The sequence below is a fragment of the Mytilus trossulus genome, chromosome 10 (assembly GCF_036588685.1).
Source record: "Mytilus trossulus isolate FHL-02 chromosome 10, PNRI_Mtr1.1.1.hap1, whole genome shotgun sequence".
NCBI lineage: Eukaryota > Metazoa > Mollusca > Bivalvia > Mytilida > Mytilidae > Mytilus > Mytilus trossulus.
Window position 1 is genome coordinate 26,468,235 of NC_086382.1, and position 15,562 is coordinate 26,483,796.

Below are 15,562 nucleotides of genomic sequence, written 5' to 3' on the forward strand. Positions count from 1 at the left end.
AATTTTTTTAAATTGCATAAAATTTATTGAAAACGTACACCACCGTCGATTACTTATTCTATATACAAAGCGCTCTTTCCGTCGCGAAGTAAGGAGAAAATTAGTGACGACTTTGATTGACGTCGGACGTCATAATATCTTCAGTAGCAACGTTGTTGTCGAGCGAAACAGTTTATATCTATTTTATGCACAGAGAACGAGGAGAAAAATTAGAATTTCGGACAATCTAGAAGATGAATCAGGAAATGAAAGAGTTGAGTAAGTATAATTTATTCCTATTTTAGAAATTTTATTCTTGTATTTGGGATATATCTTGGTATTAATTATCATTTTAGAAATTCCACTATTGAATCTCAACTGCGTCTTTTTTTAATATAAGTTTTTCGACATATGCAATCGAAACTTGTAATGATTGAGAATGTCACAAGATGCATTCAACATTTTTTAATTGTTAGTAATTCAAAATATGTACTTATATATAACAATTGGTTTCAAATTTATGATTTGTTTGTATGCTCTTCAGCTTTTGCGCATACAGTAGGAAAATATCAAGGAAAAAAACAAAACCAAAAAAAATATATATATAGTTGAACATCCTTTCCCCGTTTTCACCTAGGCCGTCTACGCGACTTTTAACTTTAAGTAAAACGATATATACTGTATATGACGATTTAGTTTTTCATTTAATGTTTAATGGAGATATGAAAAACCTTTACAATTACTAGTATTATAAATAAGTGGAATTAAAAAGAATATGATCTTTGTTGGTATTTCAGGAAAGTTTAAGCGTCTAACATAATTAAGGACTTATTCTGGATTTAGGGCAAAACAAGTTATTAGACTCAAATTATTTCCATTTTTGACGTTAACAATAAAAAAATATAAATTAAAAAAAAAGGAACTTAGCGGTGATTTAAAGTTTTGCGGTTAAGAACTCCTACTCGGCACCATAGAGCAAACACGCTTTAGATAGATACTTCTGTATATATATATATATATAAGAATAAATGAAGTTGAAAATTTTCTGATATACTATTACGGAAATGCTGGAAATATGGAATATAAAATTAAACTGAAATTTTGTTTGGATAAGCCGACTTGGATAATCGAACCTTTTCAATTGACATGGGACAATCAAACCCTTAGTTCAAGTTGTGTTATAATAATTATGGTGGGTTTTTTTTGCCGTCAGCCTTGCCTTTAATATATATATATATATCGTTGTGCAATTTTCAGGTATGGATGAGGATAACGCGATCTTTGAACGCAACTTGAGAGGATTTATCCTATCTGTATTGCATGCTGCTTGCAGCGAAACAGAATCAGATGCAGTGTCAGTTCAACAAGCATTGGACACAGCGAGTGAAGAGGAAAGAGTACCTTTCTTTGGAAATGCCAGAACCAAAGAGTTTGAGAGACTTACTGCAACAATGAAAGAACAAAACGCTGCAGCAGAGAACACAGAAACAGCGAGTGAAGAGGAAAGAGAAGCTTTCTTTGGAAATGCCAGAACCAAAGAGATTGAGAGACTTACTGCAACAATGAAAGAACAAAATGCTGAAGCAGAGAACACAGGAACAGCGAGTGAAGAGGAAAGAAAAGCTTTCTTTGAAAATGCCAGAGCCAAAGAGTTTGAGAGACTAACTGCAACAATGACAGAACAAAATGCTGAAGCAGAAAACACAGAAACAGCAAGTGAAGAGGAAAGAAGTGCTTTCTTTGGAAATGCCAGAACAAAAGAGTTTGAGAGACTTACTGCAACAATGAAAGAACAAAATGCTGAAGCAGAGAACACAGAAACAGCGAGTGAAGAGGAAAGAATTGCTTTCTTCGGAAATGCAAGAACCAAAGAGTTTGAAAGACTTACTGCAACAATGAAAGAACAAAATACTGAAGCAGAGAACACAGAAACAGCGAGTGATGAGGAAATAATTGCTTTCTTTGGAGAAGCCAGACTTAAAGAGCTTGATAGACTTACGTCAACACTGAACACACAAGTCGACAAAGTAGAGAATCGGGACGTTCAAGTCAAACCAAAGATAATTATTACAGAGGAGATTTTGAACAATCAGATAAAAACAAAGACACAAACAGGAGAAACAGCTAGTGAGAAGGACCGTGAATCGTTCTTCCAATCGGTTTTGGATGCAGAGCGACAAAAACTTGTTGACGCATTCGAAAGAGAGAAAAAATGGAAAGAAGAAAGAGACGAGAGACGAGAGAAAAAAAGACAGGAACAGATCAGAAAGATGTTTGAGGAGTTTCATAAACCAACAGTCTGTCCATTATCGACCTCATATGAACCAGTTCCATCAAAAGAGCAGTACCATCTGGTATTTAAAAATATACTATAATTTTACATCCTTTTTAAAAAATATCAATAAATACCGAAAACAATAAATCAGTATGTATTGGTACGAAGTCTTAAACTTTAATCATTATATAATAGTTCTATACGATTGCATTCAGACGAGTCGTTGTTGATGTTGGTGATGTTATATTTTTATATTTTATGATACATGTACAAAATGTATGTAAATTGTTAAAAAGTTAATTCATGACTAGGTATATTCTCTTGATTTCTCTAAAGTTTGTTTCGATTTTGAAAAAAAGTAAGTGACTAGTGTATTACACAATATTAATGCTAGATTATTGGTTTGTTTATTTTAAAGTATCCAAGCAGTAGCAATACTGAATACAACATAATGCTGAAATCCTCAGTCTCCAAACTTCACGAAAGAGTGAAAGCTTTCACCGAAGAACAAAAAGATCTCCAGCGAAAACTTGAACTATCACATGCCATAAAATCCAGAGCTGATACAGATGAAAATAAAGAAAAAAGTAAGTTTATAATAAGATATTCTTCGGCAATCCTCGGTAGAATCCGCTACTCTCCTTCTATCAATAGATGAGGTTACGGAATCAGCCGCGATGAGACGAAGGAAATATGTCTCATTCGGCAATCCTCGGTAGAATCCGCTACTCTCCTTCTATCATTAGATGAGGGTACGGAATCAGCCGAGTTGAGACGAATGAAATATGTCTCATTCGGCAATCCTCGGTAGAATCCGCTACTCTCCTTCTATCTTTGGATGAGGGTACGGAATCAGCCGAGTTGAGACGAATGAAATATGTCTCATTCGGCAATCCTCGGTAGAATCCACTACAATCCTTCTATCGTTAGATGAGGGTACGGAATCAGCCGAGTTGAGACGAATGAAATATGTCTCATTCGGCAATCCTCGGTAGAATCCGCTACTATCCTTCTATCGTTAGATGAGGGTACGGAATCGGCCGAGTTGAGACGAATGATAAGATATTTGTGAATAGTAATATTGAAAGTAAAGACGTGTATTAATTATGACACCATGAAAACATGACTAAAGAGGCTGTAAATCGTTTTATTATTTCGGCAACAACTTTAGTTTGAAAGATATCATAATATGTCCATACGCTAAATATTTCAGTAAATTCGAAGACCATTTTATTCCTTTCAGTTGAGATGAAATTCGGAGATTCTACCGGGTTGAATTTGTGTTTTGTAGTCACCTTTCCTTCACAAGTTGTTTTACTTCTTTATTTACATCGTTCTAATCTATCTTAGTGTCTCTATTTCTCGATATATTAAGAAATCTTTATAATTTATTATAATTACAAGTGCAACTTATACCGTATATTTGTCATTTGGAAAAAAGAAACTTGTTGAATATTAGAAAAAGAAGGAAACGAACTCAACATTGAAAAGCAAGCTTATTAAACTGCTTTCTAATCAGCTACCGTCATGCATCAAATAATGTTATTGTATTTCATTGTTTATTTCTACTAATATGATAACTTGGCCGGAAAATTCTTCTGTGCGATAAACCTGTGAAAAGTTATACGATTTGCTGACTGACTTCCTATATATATATATGTATCAATAAAGGGTACTGAGTAAAAGCAAAAGGAGATTCGACTGAAAATATGAATTCGACGAGATCCTCTTTTGATTTTAATTTCTACTTTGAACGGCAAGGGGCTAGTCGCAAACCATATAACTAATATTATGCTTTAAGATCCTTTAACACGTGACCAAAATACTAAGGCTGAAGAAACTCTTACAGTTAATATATTTAATAGGACCCATCAGCATAAGAACAAGAAGTGATGGAGAAATACTTAAGACCGACAGAACTAATGACGTAAAGAGAACAGGCTCTGTCAGACGATTTGTAAGCAGGATATTTAAGGTAAAGATATTATTTCACTGCTTTAATTATCCCGTATCTCAGATCACTACTTTTTATTTCCCGTATCTCTGTTCACTAGTGAGTATACCGCGTTTCTCTGTTCAATAGTGAATACACCCCTTATCTCTCTTTAATCGTGAATCGATCCTAGATCACATGGCAAATGGTTCTGAATAATCGATCAATAATAATATATACCCCGTATCTCTGTTCACTAGTGAATATACCCCGTATCTCTGTTCACTGCTGACATATGAATTTTGTCTCGTTACCTTCGCATTGACCATTTACAATTTTCTAACAATTAAAACACAATTGATATTTTATTTTGATGAAGAAATAGTATTAAAATTCAGTGTTTTTTTTTATTTCCAGAGAAGCAAATCAACGACAACTGATTTAAGTTCTAAGCCGGTAGACCCAGAAGAATTAAAGCTAGATCTATTATTGTTGGACGTGAACAAAGAGAAAGACCGTGAAGAGGAAGGTAATAACCTCAATAATAAACATGTCACTTAACAACTCTTCAATAACATCCATCCTCTCGTTTGTTGTTGTTGTCGAAACATACCATGAGATATGTGGTTGTTTGTACAGTTTGAAAAAGTTATCTTTTGCACAAATGCCAATACTGGAAAAAAAGTATTTTCCTTCTTTTCTTTTTTCGTCTGTCAAACTTTGGTCTTATTAGTTGTAATAAATAACTTTGTTATTCATTCCATTAATTGGAATACAAATATATTATCTTATTATTGATCGATTATTCAGAACCATTTGCCATGTGATCTAGGATCGACCAATAACTTTGTATACAACCCAACTCAATGTTAGAACTAATTCTTATAATTTTTCTTTGATTTAGACCAACCAGATACTGCAAGAACATCAAACAGTGAATGGTACACACTCAGTGATACTGAAGAACCACCCAGACCAAGACTTAAGCCATTTTTTACTCCACAAAAAGAAACACATGAGACAACAATATCAAAGTCCACAAGTCATAAAGTTGCTGAATCAATGAACCAGTTTCTGCTCAATGAAACAACCAAATCAGATCCGACTGAAATACCAGTTCACAGAGGTTCTATCGGTAGATTTCAGCGTTTTAAGAAACAGTTTAAACGACTTTTCTGCTGCTGCTGTAGCCATAATATTGAAGACAGGGATACAGTTTGTTCTTGATTATTATGAGATTTTGATTTTTTTTGTTCACTTATTTATTTGTTCATCTTTTCTTTTGTTCACTTTGTTAATTGTTTATTTTTTCTTTTGTTCACTTAGTTTTTGATTATAATTTGTGTTATTAAAATTTCGTTTTGTTTTAACCCGATGTTTTTATATAGCATATCTCTAGAAATAGTTTCTATATTCAAAAACAAAATGCAACAATTAAACAAAACAAAAAACAATTAGCGACATATCTTAAAATTAGAAGAATGATCACATCATGCAGACAAATGTTTTGTGTCATTTTGTGATACACAAGGCTTCACTCGCAATTTAAAATATCAGATAACAGGAAGCCAGCCGGGAGCAGGAAGCAGGAAATAGATTTTTAAAAATTTCCTCAATTGACTGTGGAGCAGATGAAATGAAAATAATATTTATTTGAAATACGTCAATTTGTAAAAAAACGGATCCAGAATTTTCATAAGAATATATAGCCACAACAATGACCAAGTCCATACCATTTGGTCAGCTTTTAAAGACCCCGGAATCACCAATGAAAAAATATTCAAACGAGAAAACCATAGTTGTTAATTTCTGTCTCATTTCGGTCTCTTGTGGAGACTTGTCTCATTGGCACTCATACCACATCTTCTTTTTTTTTTATCATTGATTAATGGCCTTTTTAATGAACTAACAATGAACGAAAAAACAAAACAAATATGTAACGCAACAACAAACGACAACCACTGAGATACAGGCTCCTGACTTTGGATAGGCACATATATACAGAATGTGGCGGAGTCAGACATTTTATGGGGATCCCAACCCTCCTCTAACCTGGGACAGTGGTGTAACAGTACAAAATAGGAACGATCTATCATAATCAATTGAAAAGGGTTCCACTTAATAGATAGGTACAAATAGAAATACACCTAACACAAATACAGACTGGACGTGGCCGTGTACTAAAGTACATCCCAACAACAAAAACACACTAGGTAAAGATCTGAGAGTAATCGCAGTTATTGGTAGCTAGTTCAACGACAATAACAACTATCAAAAAAAGACTAAATAATATATCAACATCCATTTGGTGCAATGAATTTAATGCAAAGACGTCATAAACAAAAACTTGACTTTGTGCCATGCCAAGAGATAATCTATTTTTTTTTATTGTCACAATGAAGAATACAATGTTATTTCTTTCTTTTTTTATTGTTTGTCTTTAAATGAATTTTATAATTTAAAAGTACAAGAATCATGCAAATAAAAGAAATCAAGGCCTATAAGCTCATCATTAGTATACCAAAAGAAAAAAGAAGAGAACTTAGACTATTTTAGGAGTAAGAAACAATGCTCACAGAAAAGTCGCTAAAATTATAACCCTTAAAAATCTTGTCGCGCGCTAAATCCCCCATGGAGATTTTCAAAAGTTGGCATGTTTTAAATACATGCGATATGAAAAATGCCATGTAATAATCTGATAAATAGCACATGTAGTCTTTTACTGATTGTGTTTACTAGTAGTTATGAAAATGATTCCATCAGCTATAGATGAATGAAGACCACCTTTTTAAAACTGACCACCACAAAGTCTATAATGCTACTATTGAGTTTCGTAAAATAGATTATATCATGACCTCCCTCCTCCTTATCATGATCATGGAAAGGCAAAGAAAGTTCATATCAATTACTATTTTTTCAAAGATATTTATTACGTAAATATTTGCTTTGAACAAGAATTTTCATTCTTATAAGTTATATAAAAACCACTCCTCCACTACTATGCAAGTTTTGTGGTAAAAGCGTTGTAATAAAACTAAAAGTTTTCTCTATTAAACTATTTGCCGAGACATTAATGGTTGCAGTTCGGATAGTATTAGATGTAGGAATACTTGTAAGTGACAAGCAAAATAAACAAAAGGAGTATTATAATGAAATAAGGATAAACTTTTATCGGAGAGATTTGTTAAGTAAACTACGTGAATATTTTTTTTATTCAAACTGCAATCAACTTCAGATCAGAAAATTAGAAATTAAACACAGCTTTGATTATTAACTTGATGCTTTTTGTGCGAAAGTAAAATTAAATGTGTCTATGTGCAAGGAAAATGTTATCTATTTATATATTCTATTTGGATTTAAATAAACAATTTGAATGATGTTGCATATTTGTATGTAATAGACTTCTATATCAACATCAACAGCCTTCTGACCAAAAGATTTCATATAAAGGAGCGAAAAATGCCAAGATGCTTTTCATAACTATCAACATAATTTATTTAATGGTAGGTACTTTAATGTTTACATATAACATATCTTGAAAATAACAACTTCTGACCATCGAGATGTTCCAGTAGAAAGTGCTATTCGCTAATAATAAAAAGTCAGTGTGGTAATTTATTAGGCATAATCATTTATGATTATTTATGCCTATTCATTTATATTTATGTCTTTGTTGTATTTCTGTAACGTTTAGATGAATCATGTTATATTTAAATATACATTTAAATGACACATTTGAATCCGTTAGTAACAACAAAACAAGCAGAGTTATTCCGCTTTTAACAAGAAACAGGTAAAACGTGAAACCGTAATTTTGAAATTTGAAATACTAAGGCTTTTCTTCCTCAGAAAAAGATTACCTTAGCTGTATTTGGCAAAACTTTTAGGAATTTTGGTCCTCAATGCTCTCCAACTTCGTACTTTATTTGGCTTTTTAACATTTTTTCATTCGAGCGTCACTGATATGCGTTTTGTAAACGAAACGCGCGTCCTGCGTAAATTTATATGAAATTTCAATCCTGGTATCTACATACTCGCTCACTCAATTAGGAGATGGTGTTATCACAAGCGAGACAACTTAGTACTATTGTGTTGGTAGATTTAGACAAAAGACAAGGGAACAGGGTATAAATTAAAGTGAAAAATTTAATCATGCATTTTAATTTAGAGGGTAATAAGATAAACGGTCCGTCAATACATTTTGTGACTTTGATGGAGAGCTGTCCATAGGCACTTATACCACATCTTCCTATTATCTATTAGCCACAAACATGCATCGATGGGGTATCTAGTTTTGAAAAGTGCCTGATGAATCCATATGCAGACAAACATGGCCAACATGGCTAAAATAGATCTTAGGGGTAAAATACAATGTTTGTCTATTAAGAGTAAACATTATCTTCAGATCAACAAACGACGTCTACATAGAAGAGGAGCGAAAGATACTATAGAGACATTCAAACTCATAGATCGAAAAAAACCTGACAACTTTATAGCTAAAAAAAGACAAACGGGCAAATAATAGTACACAAGACACAAGATTGAAAACTAAAGATTTAGCAACACAAACCCCACCAAAACCTGGGGCTGACCTCAGGTGCTCCGGATGGGTAAGCCTTTGAAAATTTCGTTGTTATAAAATGTAAGTTAGCCTCTTACACTCGTTTATTTCTTTCTAGGGAATCTTTTGATAAAAAAAAGTTATACTCCATACTGATACCTACAAATATTTGTTAATTAGTTCACTGGCAAATGATAAACAGTGGTCAACAGTAGCTGCATACATGGAGAAATCAAACACGAGAAGATTAATATCACACTAGTGACTAGAATAGTGCTGTCGTAAAGTAATTACAGGAATGATAGAATGAAACCATATGTATGCAGAGTGATATTTTATCTGATCTCATTGTATATGACCATACTCAACAAAGTTACCAATTTGGTCAATGTCTGTGAATTTTAGGCATAAATCTGTTGTTTGAATCACTGCCCTACAGATGGCAATACAACCAAGTTAAAACAAAAAAGCTTCACTGCATAAAAAGGCTGTTTTTTTTATGTGATTTTGGCTGGAAATTGAAATTGATTATAAATTATTGGGTTTTATTCAAGTTAAAAGGGGAAAAGTAGTATCAAATGTTCCCGGCTTTGGTTGGTCTTTGTATTTACAATATATAATCTGAAATCCATTGAAATATATTCTTAAGAAATTACTTCATAATTTTCAACAAAAAAAATGATTTAAAATGACGGTGGGCATGAAGACCTTAAACAAGCTTCGATCGAGGCTGGTCATGGTACAATTTGACTTCCATTTCAAAAATAGAATAATAACCACAAATATATTTTTGTGTTGCTATCGATTCCAAAGAGTTTGAATGGAATCACGAGTTTTATTTTTGTTCGATTGAGTATTAAATATAAAAGAAGCATTATAATACCTCATTTTATCTTTCAACATATTCAACTATATATGAACGTATACTTCGGTTGGACTTTTGTACGGCCTTTGGAATTTTCATATCTTCTCTGTCACTATAGGAAAAATGAAAATAATTATTTTTTCTGGAAACAGGATGCCCTTTATAGTACCCTTAAGAGGTAATTCAGTTAATAAATATACGTCATCAGGGACCGCCATTTAGGGGAGAGCTTTCTGTATAACACTGAAGTACTGAGTTCTTCTGATTGATAGATAATATTTGTCATCAATATTTTTAATAGATAAATCAAAAACAAGAGTTAAAATAAAACACAAAATGGATGCTGAATAGCAGTTTTTCTTTAACTACGGGATTAAAAAGTAATAGCGACAGTTTGGGAATTCAGTGCGAATCTACAGTGTTTGTAAACAAGGCCATGAGAATGCCCAAAAATGCAATATGACCTATGTTTTTATTGTTGCAAAAGATGGAACTACATCTGCACTTTAAAGAATGATATATGAAAGCTTCTGATTTCTAAAGGTAAACCTGATACAAATGTATTTCAAGACATAGATTTGCATTTAGGTCAATGACCCGTCAATGATAGTGAAGTTGTCAAAATTAGTAAAGGGTTTGTCAGAATACAAATCTTGTTACTTTAATATATTGTAGTTTCACTACGATTTTCTTGATTGATCCTAATGATCTTGAAACTCTATAAAGGAGTTCCGTGCATGCATACAGGTGCTTATGTAATGGCTTTTTTTACAACTCGACATTTAGGCTATTTACGATTAACCGCTAACTTATTTACATTATACGACCACTATACGTACTGGAAACGTTTGTACCGTTTTAGTGTTGAAAACAATTTTCATCCAAAGTTATAAAATTTCACATTAAACCCGTATACTAAAATGCGTTCTTTTGTTAGTTAGTTGTCCCTAACTACTTATTTTTCCTTTCCGATTGCGTTTTCTTTTAAATTTTGCAAAAGGTTTACGGAAATATGCAAATATCTCAAATCCTGAATATGTATCTATTGAGAAATTACGAGTATATATAGGTGTCAGTCGAATCTGTTGTTGTACTCGCTTCGGCAGTACATATACTAAAATTGGAACGATACAGAGAAGATTAGCATGGCCCCTGCGCAAGGATGACACGCAAATTCGTGAAGCGTTCCATATTTTTCTTTGATCCAATATTTGTTATATACAAAGAACAGTAAGATGTTTATTTTTCATAGACGTCATCAACATTCTAAACTACATGCGAATTAATACAATCGGACATGTTCAACCGTTGTACTATCTTTTCGTCCTGGGGGAAAAAAATATAGCATCTCGGGTTTGTCAGAATACAAATCTTGTTACTTTAATATATTGTAGAGGTTTCACTACGATTTTCTTGATTGATCCTAATGATCTTGAAACTCTATAAAGGAGTTCCGTGCATGCGTACAGGTGCTTATGTAATGGCTTTTTTTACAACTCGACATTTAGGGAAAACGGTACTATTTATTCTGCCATAGGCGACAATACTAACATTTTCTAAATTTACCAGTTTTTATAATAAAAACCTGGATAAAACAGTTATGTGTGGTGTTAGAACTTTATTACTGTATTCTAAAAATTGAAGCCAAATAGTATCATGACCAATTTCCAACGGAGCTGGTTTATGTTATCCATGCCCACCGTCATTTTGCACCAAATTTATGAAATTTTGGAAGCCTTTTCGAATAATTCTCTAGAAAATATTTCAATAGGTTTTAAAATTTATATTATAAATTTACACACTGCAGTTATTCATAGATAAATAAAAAATATATTGTACCCTTACATCCAATCACAGCGCTCATAATTTGACTTCCTTCACCTGTCTTGGGTACACAAAAGGCCATCCTAATGCTGGGAAAATTAAATACTACCGTTTTCCCTTTAGGCTATTTACGATTAACCGCTAACTTATTTACATTATACGACCACTATACGTACTGGAAACGTTTGTACCGTTTTAGTGTTGAAAACAATTTTCATCCAAAGTTATAAAATTTCACATTAAACCCGTATACCAAAATGCGTTCTTTTGTTAGTTAGTTGTCCCTAACTACTTATTTTTCCTTTCCGATTGCGTTTTCTTTTAAATTTTGCAAAAGGTTTACGGAAATATGCAAATATCTCAAATCCTGAATATGTATCTATTGAGAAATTACGAGTATATATAGGTGTCAGTCGAATCTGTTGTTGTACTCGCTTCGGCAGTATAGGCGAGTGTAATATTTGAAAAAGACGTCTAGTTAAGGACTTTAATGCACCCACCTAACACACGGCTAATTTTTTTTTTAAATGAAAGAATAATGATTTAACTTTAATTTTTGCCCGGTCGTCACAAAATCGTACGGTGCAGTTTTTGTAAAATTGACGTTTATTTCAGAAATTAGTTGAAAATTATAAAATTACGACATATTTTTCAAGCAAAGGATATTAGTCGTATCTCTTCTTTTAGACAGAATAATTTAGTGAATTAGATACTTAAAATATTGAATAACAATATTTACAACTTTATGTCCGCAAGCTTTTGCATTCCTTCTAAATATTTGACATTTTGTACGAAAATTTTCATAATCCTGACCTTTTCGGATCTACAATTAAATTTTTATTAAATGCTTTTGCACTCTATCCGTCTTAGAACACAACAAATTACTCATCAGTTATCGTTTTTTCATTCAAGATAAAAACTTTATCTCAGCATTTCTTAAAATCAAGAATTTCTGTAATTTTAAAAATCACTATAGTTTCCGGAATCCCTTATCTATTTCGTTATCGTTTTTTTACTGAATATATTAGTCGATTTCCGTGTACTAAATAGTGCTATTAGAGTACGACAAATCATATTTAAACGGTTCTATTTCTATCTTTAATTTCAGTGAAGCTTAAATAGATATAAAATCGTCCGAAATTAAGATCAAATAAAAGTAAAACATAGTTTTTGAGTTCTGTAGAATTCACCCCTTTCTAAATAAGGAATCGTATCGGAAAATTGTAGAAAATCTTCCGAGTCATGTCAAATTTTCACAGTCCAGTTCACAATGAAAACCCTTCCTATGCTAAAAAGCAAAAACTATCCATTTATTTACACAGATCCATAGTCTGTCATGCATTTACTACATAGACACTATGTAGTTAAACACTTTTAAAAATGAAGATACAGTTGTATTGCCGCAGTGGGAAAACGAAAAGATGAAGTTTACAGAAGACTGGTCGATGAATATAAAAAATTGAAAACATCCAATTTGAAAATACAAAATATCATAAGAGTTGCTATAAATATTTCAAAAGTAAGCGAAACCTATCATCTTCTGTTTTGTCTGAACAAAGACTTAGTACTACATGTACCAATTCTGCCGACCAGTCTCTTCTCATATATCACATATGAACGAGGGCAGTATATCTACAACTCATTCTGATTTTTTGTTTGTATATTTTGCCAATGTATAAAGCCTATAAGCAAGTTACACAACTTCAGAAGGTATCTTCTGAGGAGCAAACTCAAGCTGTATTGAGTGTTACTACATATATCTTCTACAATGATCTGATTTACAAAATAACTCATGATAATTTTACTATTAAATCTTTATACCATCGAGCTTGCATCGCTAAATTTTTGCTACAAAATTTGAAATCAGAAAGTAAAAACCTATTTAATTCTGAGCATAAAACAGCTTTTACTAACATTTCGACGATTAAAGATGCCGTGCCAGTACACAAGGAAGTATTCTGGTTAACAACTTTAATTACTTGATCAGTTAACCGGGTTTAATTTCCGCCCGAGGATCGTCGCCGAGAAAACTACACAACTATTTTTTTAATTTTAGTTTCTTGTGTACAATTTGGAAATTAGTAAGGCGTTCATTATCACTGAACTAGTATATATTTGTTTAGGGGCCAGCTGAAGGACGCCTCCGGGTGCGGGAATTTCTCGCTACATTGAAGACCTGTTGGTGACCTTCTCCTGTTTTTTATTTTTTTTTATTTGGTCGGGTTGTTGTCTCTTTGACACATTCCCAATTTCCATTCTCAATTTTAACTATTATCAGCTTCAACAAAAACTAAAAATAAATGGTCAATTTATAGTTACAAGGCCAAGGGACATCCAATATTGTACATACAGTAGCTCTATATAATAATTTTGTCTTATGCCGTGAATGACAGAAAATTAGCCGTTTAAAATGACTGTGATATACAGTCTGTCAATTTTAAAGATCTGAGCAGTGACTGCGAAACTGGTTGCAAGCACTTTATGCAGCTACTAGTATTTTTCGAAAGCAGATATAGGGTGAAGTTGTATCCATTAGCTAAAAACATTTCACTGGATTATTCAATTGAAATTATGCCACCTGCTTTAAAAACATTTCTGTATTGTCTTTTGGATGATGGCGCATCTGCGGCAGTTAATAAAGCGTACGATATTCCTATAGACAAATTTCTTATATGTATGGCTTTAGTAGAATGTATATTATCTATAAACATTTTTTTGTCTTTTTATTTAGGTTTATCATTACAAATGCACCTTATTTATGGACACACCTTTGATAACTGTAAACACGTTTGACTGATCAGGATATTAGAAAAATTAAAAATGGGGCATACATTCTACATGGCATTATTTTTCTTCTGGGGGTCAACCTTTTATCCAAGACAATGTCGACCTAACTAAAGAAACAATAAAAGTTCTCCTTATGACTTTGGTTGGCTCAAAGGCAACATCGGTCCAGCATCATGTCATCTAACTTTCTACAAGATTTGATCTGTTCACGCATTGGTATAGGTATAGAGGGAGGGTTGAGATTCTCCAAAACATGTTAACTCTGCCGCAATTTTGCGCCTTTTCCAAAATCAGGAGCCTCTGACCATTCTTAGTTTTGTTATTTTAGATTCTTGAGTATATTTCGAAGCTTATTATGACGTCCATTATCATTACAAACTAGTACATTTTTGTTTAGGGGCCAGCTGAAGAACGCCTCCGGGTTTGGGAGTTTCTTGCTGCATTGATGATCCATTGGTGGTCTTCGGCCGTTGCCTTCATTTTGAACGGTTTGGGGTCTCTTTGACATATCCCGCATGTCCAGTCCCAATTTTTAATTCAATCTGTATATAGTAAATTTTATGTTCGCTTTGAGCAAAACCTCTGCTGTACTGATATATGCACATGCCAAGGAAGTTGTCTTTGTATGGAAATGTTGACCGATAAGAATGATGACATTACAAGTTAAAATGAAGCTATAATATTCCGATATCGTAATATTCCGACCCCTAAATGGTCCAACATCCAATTGGTCCGACGTTTCGATCATTTAGGTTATACGCTAACGGGATTTGAAAATAAGAAAGCCAAATAAAAGGTTCAATATTAGGATAACCTTTTCTTCCCTTTTGAAGCGTTGAAACAAGATATTAAAAAGTAATTCTTAGTGCCAAGTAGCCGAACGTCATCACTAGCGTAATTTAAAAAAAGTACAAACTACTTGTCAAGCGTTGTTAGATTAATAAAATATCTCAAGATACACGGCGGCCGACTATATTAAAATCAAACACAGTTTGACGTAAATGAGTGGTCATATTTTCCTTGTGATGTGATATTAAAATTGTCAATTTGTTCATATAAATATACTAGTAGCTCTTTACTCATTTTAGTAATGTTAGTTAGTACTCTTATCATGTCTGATTTAGTGATGTAAATGAAATTGCGGTATGATCCAGACTCAACATATTGCGCTACAATAATAAAAAAAAAAATCTGCTCTATGGTTGTCTGATCTTAACACGGTTGGTAGGCTTTCAAATTGACATGACACATACGCTTCCTCAATTTTATTGTACAGCTCATCATCAAACTTTTCTAAAAAAATTAAAATACGTCATATGTTATATTTTCCCCTTGCTT

At 32.8% G+C, this 15,562-nt stretch overlaps 1 protein-coding gene and 1 non-coding gene across 2 annotated transcripts; both read left to right on the forward strand.

Moving 5' to 3' along the window:
• Positions 1-1,358: 1,358 nt before the first annotated feature.
• Positions 1,359-5,473, forward strand: LOC134686128 (trichohyalin-like). Its single transcript, XM_063545800.1, has 5 exons — positions 1,359-2,333; positions 2,673-2,841; positions 4,120-4,229; positions 4,605-4,716; positions 5,092-5,473. Exons 1-5 carry the CDS (start codon positions 1,431-1,433, stop codon positions 5,412-5,414), a joined length of 1,617 nt encoding a protein of 538 aa, XP_063401870.1. The 5' UTR covers positions 1,359-1,430; the 3' UTR covers positions 5,415-5,473.
• A 5,230-nt stretch (positions 5,474-10,703) lies between these two features.
• LOC134688623 (U6 spliceosomal RNA) lies at positions 10,704-10,810 on the forward strand. Its single transcript, XR_010101843.1, has one exon. It is a non-coding gene; the product is annotated as a U6 spliceosomal RNA (small nuclear RNA).
• The last annotated feature ends 4,752 nt before the right edge of the window (positions 10,811-15,562 follow it).